This window comes from Eretmochelys imbricata, chromosome 14 (genome assembly GCF_965152235.1).
Source record: "Eretmochelys imbricata isolate rEreImb1 chromosome 14, rEreImb1.hap1, whole genome shotgun sequence".
NCBI lineage: Eukaryota > Metazoa > Chordata > Testudines > Cheloniidae > Eretmochelys > Eretmochelys imbricata.
Window position 1 is genome coordinate 730,399 of NC_135585.1, and position 17,489 is coordinate 747,887.

General features: G+C 52.5%; 1 protein-coding gene across 2 annotated transcripts; it reads left to right on the forward strand.

The window, feature by feature from the left end:
• The first annotated feature begins 7,948 nt into the window (after positions 1-7,948).
• Positions 7,949-15,092, forward strand: SIRT7 (sirtuin 7). 2 transcript variants are annotated; one of them, XM_077833945.1, is made up of 10 exons: positions 7,949-8,137; positions 8,261-8,398; positions 10,081-10,185; positions 11,300-11,370; positions 11,527-11,599; positions 12,385-12,483; positions 12,973-13,209; positions 13,465-13,545; positions 13,801-13,907; positions 14,511-15,092. In XM_077833945.1, the coding sequence occupies exons 1-10, from the start codon at positions 8,042-8,044 to the stop codon at positions 14,722-14,724; spliced, it is 1,221 nt and encodes a 406-aa protein (XP_077690071.1). In that variant the 5' UTR covers positions 7,949-8,041; the 3' UTR covers positions 14,725-15,092. The 2 variants fall into 2 exon arrangements, with proteins under 2 accessions (XP_077690071.1, XP_077690073.1); XM_077833947.1 differs by lacking the exons at positions 7,949-8,137; positions 8,261-8,398 and adding an exon at positions 8,751-8,840.
• The last annotated feature ends 2,397 nt before the right edge of the window (positions 15,093-17,489 follow it).

Below are 17,489 nucleotides of genomic sequence, written 5' to 3' on the forward strand. Positions count from 1 at the left end.
TGCCCACATATCTATTCAGGGGACACCATCACAGGACCTAATCACATCAGCCACACTATCAGAGGCTCGTTCACCTGCACATCTACCAATGTGATATATGCCATCATGTGCCAGCAATGCCCCTCTGCCATGTACATTGGTCAAACTGGACAGTCTCTATGTAAAAGAATAAATGGACACAAATCAGATGTCAAGAATTATAACATTCATAAACCAGTCAGAGAACACTTCAATCTCTCTGGTCACGCAATTACAGACATGAAAGTTGCTATATTACAACAAAAAAACTTCAAATCCAGACTCCAGCGAGAAACTGTTGAATTGGAATTCATTTGCAAATTGGATACAATTAACTTAGGTTACCTTGCATAATGACTTAGCCACTCCCAGTCTTTATTCAAGCCTATTTCCCCTTGTTTTTTCCTACCCCACCCCCCTCAGACGTTCTTGTTAAACCCTGGATTTGTGCTGGAAATGGCCCACCTTGATCATCATACACATTGTAAAGAGAGTGATCACTTTAGATAAACTATTACCAGCAGGAGAGTGGGGTGGGAGGAGGTATTTTTTCATGCTTTGTGTGTATAAAAAGATCTACACTTCCCACAGTATGCATCCAATGAAGTGAGCCGTAGCTCACGAAAGCTTATGCGCAAATAACTTGGTTAGTCTCCAAGGTGCCACAAGTCCTCCTTTTCTTTTTGCGAATACAGACTAACACGGCTGTTACTCTGAAACCTGTCAATCTGGAACAGTTCCTCAGATTTGACACCTGTGAAGAATGGCTCAGTTTCTCTTCAGTTCCTACCTGTACTTTATCAACTTCTGTTCCCTCCTCTCTACAGCTGAGGCCTAGTTCCTGCCATCTAGACCTTCTGATGCTAGGTGACCTCTTACATGGGAGAGTTAAGTTCTCACTAGGCCACTGCTGGAGGGTTGAGATAATGCGGCTGGAGTGGAACAGTGTGTCGCTTTACGACCTAGCCTCCTCCAACCTATACACACACTTCTATCTCCTACAGGAGCCACAGTGTGGGGGTGTTTGGGGTAGCCTCTTAACTGAAAGGTGCCTTCGTGAGGCTGCAGATTCTTATACCCCCTGAAACAACCACCATTGAACACCATTGAAGCTGTATTCAGGCTTCTGCCAAAGCTGTAGGGACCTGCACCACTTCAAAGCATCTCTTCCAGCCTAGAATGGTTCTAGGCTGAAGCATTGGTTCCTGTCCACAGGAATGAGGGACCCCAATACTGCGTTAGTGAGGTTCTAGGTACTGGCACAGGGCTACAGCCTCCTGTGCAGTAATAACCAGCAGGATATTTCAAAGGTGAGAGTTGGAGGCGCTTTCTCTCTGCCGCGTGGGGGGGGGGGGAGGTATAAACGTCTTACTTTTTTGTTTGCCATGCTGGTACAAAGCATTCCTTGCTCGTAGGGTGTCTTACCCCTGCCAGGGTCACTATCTTGGCAGGAAAGTGTAAATAGTGCACCTGGCTTTTGCCTTTTGCAGTAGATGAACAACCCACAGTGAAATGTGCAAGACACAATCAGGCTGAACTGACAGGTTTCAGAGCAGCAGCCGCGTTAGTCTGTATTCGCAAAAAGAAAAGGAGTATGTGTGACACCTTAGAGACTAACCAATTTATTTGAGCATGAGCTTTCGTGAGCTACAGCTCACTTCATCGGATGCACCGATGCATCAGATGCGTCCGATGAAGTGAGCTGTAGCTCACGAAAGCTTATGCTCAAATAAATGTTAGTCTCTAAGGTGCCACAAGTACTCCTCCTTTTCTTTTTGCTGAACTGATTGTTATATATCTCTGTAAACACTGACCTGGGAGCCTTTCCAGCGCCGCCCCTAGCTTTGGCTACAAGGGCAGTCCTGAAAACTTTCCTATGGCTAAGGAGGGGTTGCCTCCACTCAGGTTTGTCAGTCCCACTGTGGATGAGCCAGGGGCTGCTAATGTTGTCCATCAGACTTGCTCAGAGAGGAATTAGGTGATGTGGGAGGCTCCCAGCATCCTTGAAGGGGAGGAGCTGAACCAGAGTTGACAAATGAGAAATTTTTCAAACATTTCCTTAGTTCAGACTGCCCCAGTTTTAGTTAATTGCACATGTATTCCCCTACTGCCATCCCTTCAGGTAACCCAGTTAAGGTTTTTGACTCTCAGCCCTGGTCTACACTAGGACTTCAGGTCGAATTTAGCAGCGTTAAATCGATGTAAACCTGCACCCATCCACACGATGAAGCCCTTTATTTCGACTTAAAGGGCTCTTAAAATCGATTTCCTTACTCCACCCCTGACAAGTGGATTAGCACTTAAATCGGCCTTGCCGGCTCGAATTTGGGGTACTGTGGACACAATTCGACGGTATTGGCCTCCGGGAGCTATCCCAGAGTGCTCCATTGTGACCGCTCTGGACAGCACTCTCAACTCAGATGCACTGGCCAGGTAGACAGGAAAAGAACTGCAAACTTTTGAAGCTCATTTCCTGTTTGGCCAGCGTGGCAAGCTGCAGGTGACCATGCAGAGCTCATCAGCAGAGGTGACCATGATGGAGTCCCAGGATCTCAAAAGAGCTCCAGCATGGACCGAACGGGAGGTACGGGATCTGATCGCTGTATGGGGAGAGGAATCTGTGCTATCAGAACTCCATTCCAGTTTTCGAAATGCCAAAACCTTTGTCAAGATCTCCCAGGGCATGAAGGACAGAGGCCATAACAGGGACCCGAAGCAGTGCCGCGTGAAACTTAAGGAGCTGAGGCAAGCCTAACAGAAAACCAGAGAGGCGAACGGCCGCTCCGTGTCAGAGCCCCAAACATGCCACTTCTATGATGAGCTACATGCCATTTTAGGGGGTTCAGCCACCACTACCCCAGCCATGTTGTTTGACTCTTTCAATGGAGATGGAGGCAACACGGAAGCAGGTTTTGGGGATGAAGAAGAAGATGATGATGATGATGATAGCTCACAGCAAGCAAGCAGAGAAACCGCTTTTCCTGACAGCCAGGAACTGTTTCTCACCCTAGACCTGGAGCCAGTACCCCCTGAACCCACCCAAGGCTGCCTCCTGGACCCAGCAGGCGGAGAAGGGACCTCTGGTGAGTGTACCTTTTAAAATACTATACATGGTTTAAAAGCAAGCATGTGAAAGGATTACTTTGCCCTGGCATTCGCGGCTCTCCTGGATGTACTCCCAAAGCCTTTGCAAAAGGTTTCTGGGGACGGCAGCCTTATTGCATCCTCCATGGTAGGACACTTTACCACTCCAGGCCAGTAACACGTACTCGGGAATCGTTGTACAACAAAGCATTGCAGTGTATGTTTGCTGGCGTTCAAACAACATCCGTTCTTTATCTCTCTGTGTTATCCTCAGGAGAGTGAGATATCATTCATGGTCACCTGGTTGAAATAGTGCTTTTCTTCAGGGGACACTCAGAGGAGCCCATTCCTGCTGGGCTTTTTGCCTGAGGCTAAACAGAAATGTTCCCCGCTGTTAGCCACAGGGAGGGGGGAGGGTTGAGGGGGTAGCCACGCGGTGGGGGGAGGCAAAATGCGACCTTGTAACGAAAGCATGTGCTATGTATGTAATGTTAACAGCAAGGTTTACCCTGAAAGAGTGTAGCCACTGTTTTATAAAATGTCTTTTTTAAATACCGCTGTCCCTTTTTTTTCTCCACCAGCTGCATGTGTTTCAATGATCACAAGATCTTCTCCTTCCCAGAGGCTAATGAAGATTAGAATGCGAAAAAAACGCACTCGAGATGAAATGTTCTCTGAGCTCATGCTGTCCTGCCGCACTGACAGAGCACAGACAAATGCGTGGAGGCAAATAATGTCAGAGTGCAGGAAAGCACAAAATGACCGGGAGGAGAGGTGGCGGGCTGAAGAGAGTAAGTGGCGGGCTGAAGACAGGGCTGAAGCTCAAATGTGGCGGCAGCGTGATGAGAGGAGGCAGGATTCAATGCTGAGGCTGCTGGAGGACCAAACCAGTATGCTCCAGTGTATGGTTGAGCTGCAGCAAAGGCAGCTGGAGCACAGACTGCCACTACAGCCCCTGTGTAACCAACTGCCCTCCTCCCCAAGTTCCATAGCCTCCACACCCAGACGCCCAAGAACGCGGTGGGGGGGCCACTGGCCAACCAGCCACTCCGCCACAGAGGATTGCCCAAAAAAAAGAAGGCTGGCATTCAATAAATTTTAAAGTTGTAAATTTTTAAAGTGCTGTGTGGCATTTTCCTTCCCTCCTCCACCACGCCTCCTGGGCTACCTTGGTAGTCATCCCCCTATTTGTGTGATGAATGAATAAAGAATGCATGAATGTGAAGCAACAATGACTTTATTGCCTCTGTAAGCAGTGATCGAAGGGAGGAGGAGAGGGTGATTAGCTTACAGGGAAGCAGAGTGAACCAAGGGGCGGGGGGTTTCATCAAGGAGAAACAAACAGAACTTTCACACCGTAGCCTGGCCAGTCATGAAACTGGTTTTCAAAGCTTCTCTGATGCGTACCGCGCCCTCCTGTGCTCTTCTAACCGCCCTGGTGTCTGGCTGCGCGTAACCAGCAGCCAGGCGATTTGCCTTAACCTCCCACCCTGCCATAAATATCTCCCTCTTACTCACTCTCACAGGTATTGTGGAGCACACAGCAAGCAGTAATAACAGTGGGAATATTTCAGAGTAACAGCCGTGTTAGTCTGTATTCGCAAAAAGAAAAGGAGTACTTGTGGCACTTTAGAGACTAACCAATTTATTTGAGCATGAGCTTTCGTGAGGTACAGCTCACTTCATCAGTTTCCACGGTATGTATCTGATGAAGTGAGCTGTAGCTCACGAAAGCTCATGCTCAAATAAATTGGTTAGTCTCTAAAGTGCCACAAGTACTCCTTTTCTTTTAGTGGGAATATTGGATTCGCTGAGGTCTAAGCGAGTCAGTAAACTGCACCAGCGCGCCTTTAAACATCCAAATGCACATTCTACCACCATTCTGCACTTGCTCAGCCTGTAGTTGAACAGCTCCTGACTACTGTCCAGGCTGCCTGTGTACGGCTTCATGAGCCATGGCATTAAGGGGTAGGCTGGGTCCCCAAGGATACATATAGGCATTTCAACGTCCCCAACAATTATTTTCTGGTCTGGGAATAAAGTCCCTTCCTGCAGCTTTTGAAACAGACCAGAGTTCCTGAAGATGCACGCGTCATGTACCTTTCCCCGCCATCCCACGTTGATGTTGGTGAAACGTCCCTTGTGATCTACCAGAGCTTTCAGCACTATTGAAAAGTACCCCTTGCGATTTATGTACTCGCCGGCTTGGTGCTCCGGTGCCAAGATGGAGATGGGTTCCATCTATGGCCCCATCACAGTTAGGGAATCCCATTGCAGCAAAGCCATCCACTATGACCTGCACATTTCCCAGGGTCACTACCCTTAATATCAGCAGATCTTTGATTGCGTGGGCTACTTGCATCACAGCAGCCCCCACAGTAGATTTGCCCACTCCAAATTGATTCCCAACTGACCGGTAGCTGTCTGGCGTTGCAAGCTTTCACAGGGCTATCGCTACTCGCTTCTCAACTGTGAGGGCTGCTCTCATCTTGGTATTCATGTGCTTCAGGGCAGGGGAAAGCAAGTCACAAAGTTCCATGAAAGTGCCCTTATGCATGCGAAAGTTTCGCAGCCACTGGGAATCGTCCCAGACCCGCAACACTATGCGGTCCCACCAGTCTGTGCTTGTTTCTCGAGCCCAGAATCGGCGTTCCACAGCATGAACCTGCTCCATTAGCACCATGATGCATGCATTGGCAGGGCCCATGCTTTTAGAGAAATCTGTGTCCATGTCCTGATCACTCACGTGGCCGCGCTGATGTCGCCTCCTCGCCCGGTATCGCTCTGCCAGGTTCTGGTACTGCATATACTGCTGGATAAGGCGTGTGGTATTTAATGTGCTCCTAATTGCCAAAGTGAGCAGAGCAGCCTCCATGCTTGCCTTGGTATGGTGTCCGCACAGAAAAAAGGCGCGGAATGATTGTCTGCCGTTGCTCTGACGGAGGGAGGGGCGACTGACGACACGGCTTACAGGGTTGGCTTCAGGGAGCTAAAATCAACAAAGGGAGTGGCTTTACATCAAGGAGTATTTCAGGCAGGAGTTCACGGAGGGTTCCAATAAGAAATGGTGCACCTAAGTTATTGTTCTTATTGGAACAAGGAGGTTAGTCTGGCCTCTGATTGATACATGGCTAGATTTACCTTGCTGCACCTTCCCTGTGAGTGACTGCAGTGTGACCTAGAGGAATGAGTCCCCTAGACGGGGGAGGAGGCAAATGAGTACAAAACAAATCTGGTCTATTTCTTGTTTTGATCCACTCCATCTATCTTTTACATCTTTGGCTGGTAGCAGACGGTGCAGAAGGACTGCATGCCATCCACATCTCATGGCTGCTCAGCAGAAGATGGTGCAATAGGACTGCTAGCAATCCGTATCGCCTGCCTGCTCACTATAAGACGGTTCAATAGGACTGACTGCAGGACTAAAGAGAATGACCTGGTCAAGTCACTCCAAATTTAGTCCCTATGCCCATGTCTGCCCAGGCACTCCCAGCCAACGTGGCCAGGAGCACTCGGACACGACGATGACGGCTACTGGTCATATTGCACCGCCTGCTGCCAGAAGGCAATGGGTTGCTGCTACTGTGTAGCAATGCCATACCGTGTCTGCCAGCACCCAGGAGACACACGGTGACGGTTACCTGAGCGGGCTCCATGCTTGCTGTGTTATGGCGTCTGCACAGGTAACTCAGGAAAAAAGGCACGAAACGATTGTCTGCCCTTGCTTTCACGGAGGGAGAGAGGGAGGGAACGGGGGCCTGACGATATGTACCCAGAACCACCCGCAACAATGTTTTAGCCCCATCAGGCACTGGGATCTCAACCCAGAATTCCAATGGGCAGCGGAGACTGCGAGAACTGTGGGATAGCCACCCGCAGTGCAACGCTCCGGAAGTCGACGCTAGCCTCGGTCCCGTGGAAGCACTCCGCCGAGTTAATGCACTTAATGCACTTAGAGCATTTTCTGTGGGGACACACACACTCGAATATATAAAACCGATTTCTAAAAAACCGACTTCTATAAATTCGACCTTATTCCATAGTGTAGACATACCCTCAGCCATTACCTCTCTTGGGTGGAGAACCCGAATCTCTTTCCCTCCTGCCTTGGGCTTTAAGGTTGCATTGCTCTGCCTCAGCGGGATACCCTTAGGAGCCTGTGCTTTGCTTTCTCTCCCACGGGCTACGAATAGTATTGCCACCAGTTACAAGTTCCCACATAGTAACTGAAGCAGCAGTGGGGGAACAGGGGGTTCAGTGCTGGGCTGGGGGCAGAATCACAGAGTAACAGGGTGGAAGGGATCTCAGGTCAACTAGTCCAGTCCCCTGCTCAAAACAGGACCAATCCCCAATTTTTGCCCCAGATCCCTAAATGGCCCCCTCAAGGATTGAACTCACAACCCTGGGGTTAGCAGGCCAGTGCTCAAACCACTGTGCTGGGGGCGCAGAGGGGGTGGTGCTGGGGGCATGGGGGGCCAGTACTGGGGGGGCGCAGGCGCTGGGGGAGCAGTGGGGGGGAGATTAGGCGCTGGGCTGGGGGGGGCAGTACCGGGGGAGAAGGGGGCGGGTCTGGCGCTGGGCTGGGGGGCGCCAGGGGCCGGGGGGGGGTCTGGCGCTGGGCTGGGGGGGCGGGCAGTGGGGCCGGGGCCTCGGGGGGGTGAGGGGAAGCCTCGCTCGCTCCGCGGGCTGCGCTGACCCCGAGGGCAGGCGCCGTCACTGCGCAGGCGCCGTTAGCCCATCGCTCCGCCCCCTGGGCTTTGCTGGCAGGTGGCGCAAAGGCACGTGCCAGGCCGGCAGCTCGTCGCGCGCGGGCCCGCTCTTTACCCGGAAATAGGCGCTTTGGCCCGGAAGTGACCCTTATCCTGCCGCGCGGCTCTCTGTCGCCGGAAGCAGAAGCTCTGGCTCCGTACCCGGAAGCGGCCGGCGTCCCACGGCTGTCATGGCGGCTGGCGGGAGCCTGAGCCGGGCGGAGCGGAAAGCGGCAGCTCGAGCCGAGATCCTGCAGCAGGAGGAGCAGCGGGACCGGCGCAGACAGGTACCGCCCCTTCCCGTTAGCCCGGGTCCCTCGCTCGGCGCCGCCGCCGCGCGGTCCTACCCCGCCGGGGGCCCGCTCGGGCGGGCGCGGCGGGTGACCCGTTCTGTGCTCTCCGGGTGCCAGGTGTCCCGGATCCTGAGGAAGCCGGCGGGGGAGCGGAGCCCGGAGGAGAGCCTGCTCCTGGGCGAGTGCGAGGACATCGTGCGGGAGCTGGAGCGGCGGCGCATGAAGCGCGAGGGGCTGCGCAGGAGGCAGGAGGAGGTGGGTGCTCGCCCGCGCTGGGACGTTGATTCCCGCTCTTGCGGACCCCGCTATAGTCTCTGATATCCAATGAACCGCTTAGCCACGAGAGCACATCAGGCCTCCGCCCTCCCTCGGATCCCTGTCCACTTGCCCTGCTCCTTCAAAGGCATGGTCCTAATCTTCAGAGCCACTAAGGATCAGGACCCTGCACGTCTCTGGGACCGTGAGGATCACACTACCTAGAGCAAAGCCTGTGAGAGCTGGAAAATCCTCAGTAGAGAGGAGTCAGGTATGGAATGAAATTCCAGACTAGACTAGTGAGTCTCAGGTCTAACCTTTGGTAAAGGTTTCCACCATAACTAGAGTGACACTTGCAACAAATATTTTTTCCACTTAAAGAATAAAGTCAACTGCAAACAGAACTTCCTCTAACCAGACAAGGGAGAAGAGACAGACTATGGTAAGGACTTCCATGTTGCTTACCTAACTCTTGTTGCATGAACTCCAATAGTATAACAATGAGTGGCATTAAAAAAAAACTGAAGGATAGTTTCTGTAACCTATAGAATAAGTCTGACAGGGAAACTGTCAGAAATGGATCCAACTCAGTGGAGAATTGTCCTTTTGGGAAAGGACATGTAAAGGTGTCACCCTCTAGGAGATTTCTAACCCACTGTCAAGGTTTAATAGTCCATGTCAGTTCTTTTCTATTCAGAAAATAAACTGCTCTGACTGGCTTTGTATGCCAGCTTTCCTGACCCCTCTCTTCCCCCCACCCCCGGATGAGACGCCACTGCAGCTTCCAGGGATGCAGAATGAGAATCAGGGAGTCTAACTGGTATTTAGTTTGGTTTAGTTCATGTTTGGGTTCAGTTGTATTCAATGTGTTTGGGTTCTTTTCTGGTTCACGCCATCATAAAATCCCAAAAAACTTCAGTTACTGATTCAAACTAGGTCAAATCAAACGTCAATCTGATTTAAATTTAAAAAAAAATTGAAACTGAAACTGTTTTGATTAACTTTTACATGAGTTTTCCTAGTGTTCTTGTGCTGTCAGACAATTATTTTTTATGAACAATACGTTTGATCAAATTAAAATAACATCTTGTAAGATTTTCTGTGTTGTATTGGACCTTTACGGTGAAAGGATACTTTTGAAGCCTGAAAACGTTCTTTCACTACTCCTGATGCTGGAACTGTCAATTGAGTCATCTTGGGTATGACATTTCCAATGGTTTAAAATGATTTCTTTCTTAATGAGATGTGGCTCATCTGCAAATGAATCAAGAATTGTCCCAATCGTTTTTAGAGCTTTTCTTCATCCAGATATGTTTATTTTTGGAGATTTCATGAGCTTTAAGAAGAAGTTGCAGTTCATCATCCAGTCTTTCAATTTCATATGTGTCTGACATTGATTCTATTACATAATTATTTTCTACTTCTGACTGAAACATTTCCATTTTCATCCATGTTTTGGTTAAATTAAATTTTACCTTGACTTTGTCTTCTTGTGACAGTAGGAATTGATATCTAGGATCAAGGCATGCACATGAGAAAAAGATATTCTTTTCAAACAATTTTTTTTTCTAATTTTTTTAATTGAAGCCAGTAAGGATTCTGTAAAAAGAGAAGAGACTAGAAGGGAGTTAACCAGCAATTTGCATAGAGAGATTGCTCTAACTTCCTTGTCTTCTCTTTAGGTTTGTGATGAACCAGAGGAATTAAAGAGAAAGGTCATTGAGCTGGCTGCAGCTGTCCGAAGTGCGAAACACCTGGTCATCTATACAGGAGCTGGGATCAGCACGGTAGGGTTAAATGGGATGAGTTGTTTAAGGCTGCTGGAGCTCCTTCAGCAGTGATTCTATGCCATAAATTCTACAGAGATCTTTCTTGGTTAGTGAGTGGATTGCATGAGGCCAGGTAGGTGTGTAAGCAAAGTATTAGGAGTCCTAGGATCCTGTATTCAGACTGAGATTGGCCCACAGTCAGGACACCTTCACATTTGTGTCTCAGGAAGGCACTTGTTGGTCAGGAAAGGCTGAGGCTCTGACTGCATACAAAGATCTTTGTCAGAGCCCTTCTGGGTTAGTGTGAAGTGCTAGGCAGCAGCCAAGATCACTGTACAAAGAATGTCCTTTTCGATCTGTTCAGTAAGGCCACTCCTTCAGATTTCTCTTCAAGACCCACTTCTGTCCTATAGCCAATAAGAAACTGGCCAGTTAATGATGGCTAGGTTGAAGGGGAGATGGGTCTAGCAGGCAGTTCATAATTTTTAAATTGTAAATATCTATAAAAATGGTCTGCCTTTGTGGTCCCTGCTCGGAGAAGTGGGTGTTGAAGGCTGGCACATCCCCCTGCGTATGTCACTTTTCACTTTTGATTGTGAAGTCTTTGAAGCAGGAACCATATTTTCTTATCTTTTTCTACAGCCCATATCGGAATGGGGGCATGATTCAGACTGAGGTGTCTGGGTACTATAGTGCAATAGACAGTTGTGCTGGAGTATGGCCAGCAAAGATACCATCATATCTGGAGGAACTATGGAAGGATTTAGGAATTGAGTTCTTTGTGGGGAAATAGGAAATACTGAGTGGGAAAAAGTGGCAGAAATTATATGAATTATGCGAGGGAGGAGAATACTAGGGATGTAACATAAAAATGCAGAAACTGAATGAGTGGGGCAGATGGACAGAATGTTGTTCTGTGAAGGATGATGATTCTGGATGAATTATCAGAGTGAGTTAAGCATGGAGTTCAAACAAGTGAGAGAGACCCGTATGTGTTTCTGTGTGAGAGAGGGCTGATGGATTTATGGGGAATGTAGGAAGTGAGAATCAGATAAACTATCAAAGCTGGACTGGTGGCATGGGGAGCATTCTCAGCAGGTCTCATTTTCCTCTTGTTTCTCCTGTAATGCAGGCAGCTTCAATCCCTGACTACAGGGGTCCTAATGGAGTCTGGACATTACTGCAGAAAGGGAGGAGTATCAGGTAAGCAGATGACATTACTATTTTTTTTCCTTCCACTCTAATGGGGTGACAGTCTCCAAAGGGTATCTTTCTTGGCTGCACAGCAGAAGGCAAAGACTGAATGTGGGATTAACAGCTCCTCTTCTGTTCCTTTTCCTTTCCCTTTCCATTTGCCAGGGCTACAGATCTGAGTGAAGCGGAGCCCACGCTCACCCATATGAGCATTGCCTGCTTACACAAGCACAACCTGGTAAGGTCCTAAGCTCACTAGTGCTCTGAAGAAAGAGGCTGGAAAATCAACAGAGACCAGTTGCTGGGGGAAAAAGTGTTCCTTGGATTACTGAACATAGTTACTGTTACTTATGGAAGGTGGCCAGATGTCCACATGGAAACAGCGGGGTTTGTGCTCCTGTAAAAACCCAGTGTCTTATTGGTGTAACCAGGGGGAAAGTAATATAAAATTCTTACCAGTACGGGGCCAGGAGTGGGCCCCCAGAAGGGGCGGGGCTGGGGGCAGTCCTGAGGCAGCTGCCTCCTTCTCCTCCTCTTCCCCCCACCCCTTTGGTGGGGCAGGGCTGCGATGTTAAAGCACTGCTGTGGCAAGGGACCCTCCTTAAAGCACTTTAATGTTGCTGCGTACAGGCTGGTATCGGCTTCTTACCATTACTCTGTACCGGCCACTTTAACCCCTAGGTGTAACTCCCACCTTTTGTAGCAACACCTTTTCCATAACGGCCTCACACCCCCGCCTTGTTAGCCTGTTCGTGTGGGTGGGTGAGGGTTCCTGTTATAAAACTTCTAGCAGAGTAATAGTGATAACTCCTAGCAGAGCTTTATTTAGCAGTGGGAGCCCTTTAACTTCTGTCATAAGTGTGTGCTTGTTTCTGTGTCTTCTCAGTCATTTGTTGCCCACCCTGCTTGGTCTCTGCCAACTCTGCTCAAATTCTGTGGTTGTACTGGGGTCAGTCTGTTTTCCTCATTGGTGAACACTTTCAGAGTTCCATGCCATGTCAGCTCTGCTTCCTTCCTTCCAAGGTACAGCATGTGGTGTCTCAGAACTGTGATGGGCTCCATCTACGGAGTGGGTTACCCCAAGCAGCAATATCTGAGCTTCATGGAAACATGTACATAGAGGTGAGTAGCCAGGGCAAAGGCTTGCTGTTCTGTGGGCTCATGTGGGTTATGGGCTGCTGGCCAGTCCACGAAGGATTAAATTCTGCACCCGGAGTCTGTTCAGGCCCTTTCTTCAGGGCACTATTTATGGGTTGCAGTGACAGTCTGTAGGAAACCCCCAAATGAAACAGTTTAGCATAAATCCAGCAGCTCTTCCTCAGTCCTCCTATAGACAGACTGCCTAGGCATACACCTGCCACAGGAACTACCCTACTTTCTGTAGCTCCGACCTAGAAAATGAGCTCTTTCAGCCTTATAGGAATCCGATGCTCATCAGGCAGTCACCTGACCCCTTTACCAGCTGGGTCTGAATCCCCGACCAAGGCGAAACACCTGTTGTTAAAGGGGCTCTGCCTCAAACCAAGGCTAACTGATGAAAGGCCCCTGGCCTTTAAAAGAGCAAACTTGCCTGTTACATAACTGCATTTCCTTGCTTCCTTCCTGCACAAGGTCTGTACTTTCTGCACGCCCAATAGAGAATATGTGCGAATGTTTGATGTGACGGAGCGCACAGCCCTGCACAGACATCATACAGGCAGGATGTGCCATAAGTGTGGGGCACAGCTGAGAGACACAATCGTCCATTTCGGGGAGAAGGGGACCTTGAGGGAACCTCTGAACTGGGAAGCAGCAACAGAGGCTGCAAGCAAAGCAGATGTGATTCTGTGTCTGGGTTCCAGCTTAAAGGTAACTGTAGACGCTCAGTGAAGATTGTTAGCAGCATTCTCCTTTGGTGATGCGCCCTGGCGCGGAGCAGTCTTCTCCCAAACACCCTGGTGTCTGGCCTCGCCCACCACATGTGATAAATCCTGGTGCTTGGTAGTCTTTCTTCTGACTCCTCCCTCGTCCCCTTCCTGGTAATAAATTCCACCTACTCTCACAGATATATTCCAGCATTTACATCTGCATTTGGCTATACTGACAGTCTCTATTTTATGCCAGGTTTTGAAAAAGTATCCACGTCTTTGGTGCATGAGCAAACCCCCCAGTCGCCGTCCAAAACTCTACATTGTGAACCTGCAGGTGAGATGTTAAAAAATGGGAAAAGCCTCATGTGAAAAGATTCTGCGCCTACATCCTGCTGTACGGGGGAATTCATACCCACAAAGAGTCTGGGAACTAGACAGTGTGAATTTGAGCAGGGGACAGATTGGGACATGGGTCCCCTGCCAGAATACAAGGCTGTTAGGTCTGGACAGGGTGCTGTGCAGGGATCATACAGGGGTTGCTCATTCAGCCTGTCTGGATTTTTATCTTCACTTCCTTGGCCCCCCACAGTGGACTCCAAAGGATGATCTGGCTGCCCTAAAACTGCATGGGAAATGTGATGATGTTATGAGATTACTGATGGAAGAACTTGGTCTGGAGATCCCATGCTATGACAGGTGAGGAGCCTCAGGCCTGGTGGCTGCCTCATGTTTACTGACAATAATATTCATCTATTCTATACAGAACTCACTCCCCTGGCCCCCCCTTCACTTCCCTCCTACAAAGCAAGTCACTTCTGTCATCCTCGTTTTACAGATGGGGAAACCAAGGCACAGGGAAAGGAAGTGGTTTGCTGGCACTGGGATGAGAATGGGGAAGTTCTAAATTCCTAGGCCTGGGCTGAGACTGCACCCTCCTGTGCCTGTTTACCACAGAACATTCCTCTGCCTACTCAGCAATATATTTTAGTATTTGTAGTTTTTAATAGTGATCGTCACCCAGAAGGCGCTGTCAGCAACTCCTGGCAGAAGTGAGGCAGTGAGATGTGTGCAATGGCAGAGCAGTCCAAAAGCCTGCCTTCCAGGGGAGGGCACAAGAGGAGGTGATTTTAGTCACATAGCTGCTTCTTTGGACTGAGTGAATAGTAGCTGCTCCCTGGCTACATCGAGGATGGAGGAGTGTAATTTTCAGCAGTGGGTTCAGTTCCTGTGTGTGGTAGTGCTGAGTCCCCCAGCAGCAGGACAAGGAGCCTTTCTTACACATCTGTCTTGTTTTGGTAGAACAAAGGACCCTATCTTCTCTCTGGCCATCCCCCTTGGCCCCGGTGAGGAAGGCAGTCACAGCCGGAGACCTGTGGCACCACCATGGAGCCTGGAGGAGGCGCAGATGCAAGAGCAGCAGCGAGAGCCAGCTTCTCAGCTCAGCCTCTCTCTCTCAGGGGGCTGGTTTGGCAGGGGTTGTGCAAAAGGCTCCAAGAAGAAAAAAGTAAATTGACTTTGTAAATTGCCATTTGAACTCTATATTTTTATGGAAATACATCAGCTGCTGCCATTCAGGATGGCTTTTCCCTGCTGCCCTGGACTCAGCTGGGTTTGCTATGGATTCCAGACACAGACTCTGCTGATCTGAGGTGGGGGCAACTGGAAAAAACTGCAGGAGCCATATTTTCATGCAACTATTTACTGTGCAATGACAAAGCTCAGAGGACAGCTGGCTGTTAGGTAATGGGCCTTGCAGTCTGACACCTTTCCCTTAACCTCAGCACTTACACTCTGTTCTCTAGCAGCGCTGGCAGGCTGGTGCACCTGCTGTTTCTCTGCCTTGTGGGGTACTTTTTGCTAAGTAAAGAAGCCTGGACTTTCTTGTGGTTCTGTGACTGGCCAGTGGGGGTGACCCTGGGCTGGAGGGCAGGCTCTGGGGGATGCAGCAGCCGCATCGTGTCATGCCCTGGGCTGGAGGGCAGGCTCTGGGGGATGCGGCAGCCGCATCGTGTCCTGCCCTGGGCTGGAGGGCAGGGTCTCCGGGATGCGGCAGCCGCATCGTGTCCTGCCCTGGGCTGGAGGGCAGGGTCTCCGGGATGCGGCAGCCGCATCGTGTCCTGCCCTGGGCTGGAGGGCAGGGTCTCCGGGATGCGGCAGCCGCATCGTGTCCTGCCCTGGGCTGGAGGGCAGGGTCTCCGGGATGCGGCAGCCGCATCGTGTCCTGCCCTGGGCTGGAGGGCAGGCTCTGGGGGATGCGGCAGCCGCATCGTGTCTTGCCCTGGGCTGGAGGGCAGGCTCTCCGGGATGCAGCAGCCGCATCGTGTCTTGCCCTGGGCTGGAGGGCAGGCTCTCCGGGATGCGGCAGCCGGATCGTGTCCTGCCCTGGGCTGGAGGGCAGGCTCTGGGGGATGCGGCAGCCGCATCGTGTCCTGCTCTGGGCTGGAGGGCAGGGTCTCCGGGATGCGGCAGCCGCATCGTGTCCTGCCCTGGGCTGGAGGGCAGGGTCTCCGGGATGCGGCAGCCGCATCGTGTCCTGCCCTGGGCTGGAGGGCAGGGTCTCGGGGATGCAGCAGCCGGATTGTGTCCTGCCCTGGGCTGGAGGGCAGGCTCTGGGGGATGCGGCAGCCGCATCGTGTCCTGCCCTGGGCTGGAGGGCAGGGTCTCGGGGATGCAGCAGCCGCATCGTGTCCTGCCCTGGGCTGGAGGGCAGGGTCTCGGGGATGCAGCAGCCGCATCGTGTCCTGCCCTGGGCTGGAGGGCAGGGTCTCCGGGATGCGGCAGCCGCATCGTGTCCTGCCCTGGGCTGGAGGGCAGGGTCTCCGGGATGCGGCAGCCGCATCGTGTCCTGCCCTGGGCTGGAGGGCAGGGTCTCCGGGATGCGGCAGCCGCATCGTGTCCTGCCCTGGGCTGGAGGGCAGGCTCTGGGGGATGCGGCAGCCGCATCGTGTCCTGCCCTGGGCTGGAGGGCAGGGTCTCCGGGATGCGGCAGCCGCATCGTGTCCTGCCCTGGGCTGGAGGGCAGGGTCTCCGGGATGCGGCAGCCGCATCGTGTCCTGCCCTGGGCTGGAGGGCAGGCTCTGGGGGATGCGGCAGCCGCATCGTGTCCTGCCCTGGGCTGGAGGGCAGGCTCTGGGGGATGCAGCAGCCGCATCGTGTCCTGCCCTGGGCTGGAGGGCAGGGTCTCCGGGATGCAGCAGCCGCATCGTGTCCTGCCCTGGGCTGGAGGGCAGGGTCTCCGGGATGCAGCAGCCGCATCGTGTCCTGCCCTGGGCTGGAGGGCAGGCTCTGGGGGATGCGGCAGCCGCATCGTGTCTTGCCCTGGGCTGGAGGGCAGGGTCTCCGGGATGCAGCAGCCGCATCGTGTCATGCCCTGGGCTGGAGGGCAGGCTCTGGGGGATGCGGCAGCCGGATCGTGTCCTGCCCTGGGCTGGAGGGCAGGCTCTGGGGGATGCAGCAGCCGGATCGTGTCCTGCCCTGGGCTGGAGGGCAGGCTCTGGGGGATGCAGCAGCCGGATCGTGTCCTGCCCTGGGCTGGAGGGCAGGGTCTCCGGGATGCAGCAGCCGCATCGTGTCCTGCCCTGGGCTGGAGGGCGGGCTCTCCGGGATGCAGCAGCCGCATCGTGTCCTGCCCTGGGCTGGAGGGCGGGCTCTCCGGGATGCAGCAGCCGGATTGTGTCCTGCCCTGGGCTGGAGGGCAGGGTCTCCGGGATGCAGCAGCCGGATCGTCTCCTGCCCTGGGCTGGAGGGCAGGCTCTGGGGGATGCAGCAGCCGCATCGTGTCCTGCCCTGGGCTGGAGGGCAGGCTCTCCGGGATGCAGCAGCCGGATCGTGTCCTGCCCTGGGCTGGAGGGCAGGGTCTGGGGGATGCGGCAGCCGGATCGTGTCCTGCCCTGGGCTGGAGGGCAGGGTCTCCGGGATGCGGCAGCCGCATCGTGTCCTGCCCTGGGCTGGAGGGCAGGCTCTCCGGGATGCAGCAGCCGGATCGTGTCCTGCCCTGGGCTGGAGGGCAGGGTCTCGGGGATGCAGCAGCCGCATCGTGTCCTGCCCTGGGCTGGAGGGCAGGGTCTCCGGGATGCGGCAGCCGCATCGTGTCCTGCCCTGGGCTGGAGGGCGGGCTCTCGGAGATTCCTGCCCTGGGCTGGGCACCCTGGGGCGCGGCCTCCTTGGCGTGAAAGCCCCTGGGGAGGGGGGGTGCGGTTCCGCCCCGGCCCGGCAGGGAGGCGCCAGAGGCGGGGATTGTTGTCACGTGATCGCGCCGGGATGGCGGCGCCCTGGGCC

Coding starts and splice junctions, on each gene's coding strand:
- SIRT7 (XM_077833945.1), top strand. CDS start 8,042: ATGGCGGCTGGCGGGAGCCTGAGCCGGGCGGAGCGGAAAGCGGCAGCT. Junction 13,546..13,800: donor TCTACATTGTGAACCTGCAG/GTGAGATGTTAA, acceptor GGCCCCCCACAG/TGGACTCCAAAGGATGATCT. Junction 13,908..14,510: donor GAGATCCCATGCTATGACAG/GTGAGGAGCCTC, acceptor TTGTTTTGGTAG/AACAAAGGACCCTATCTTCT.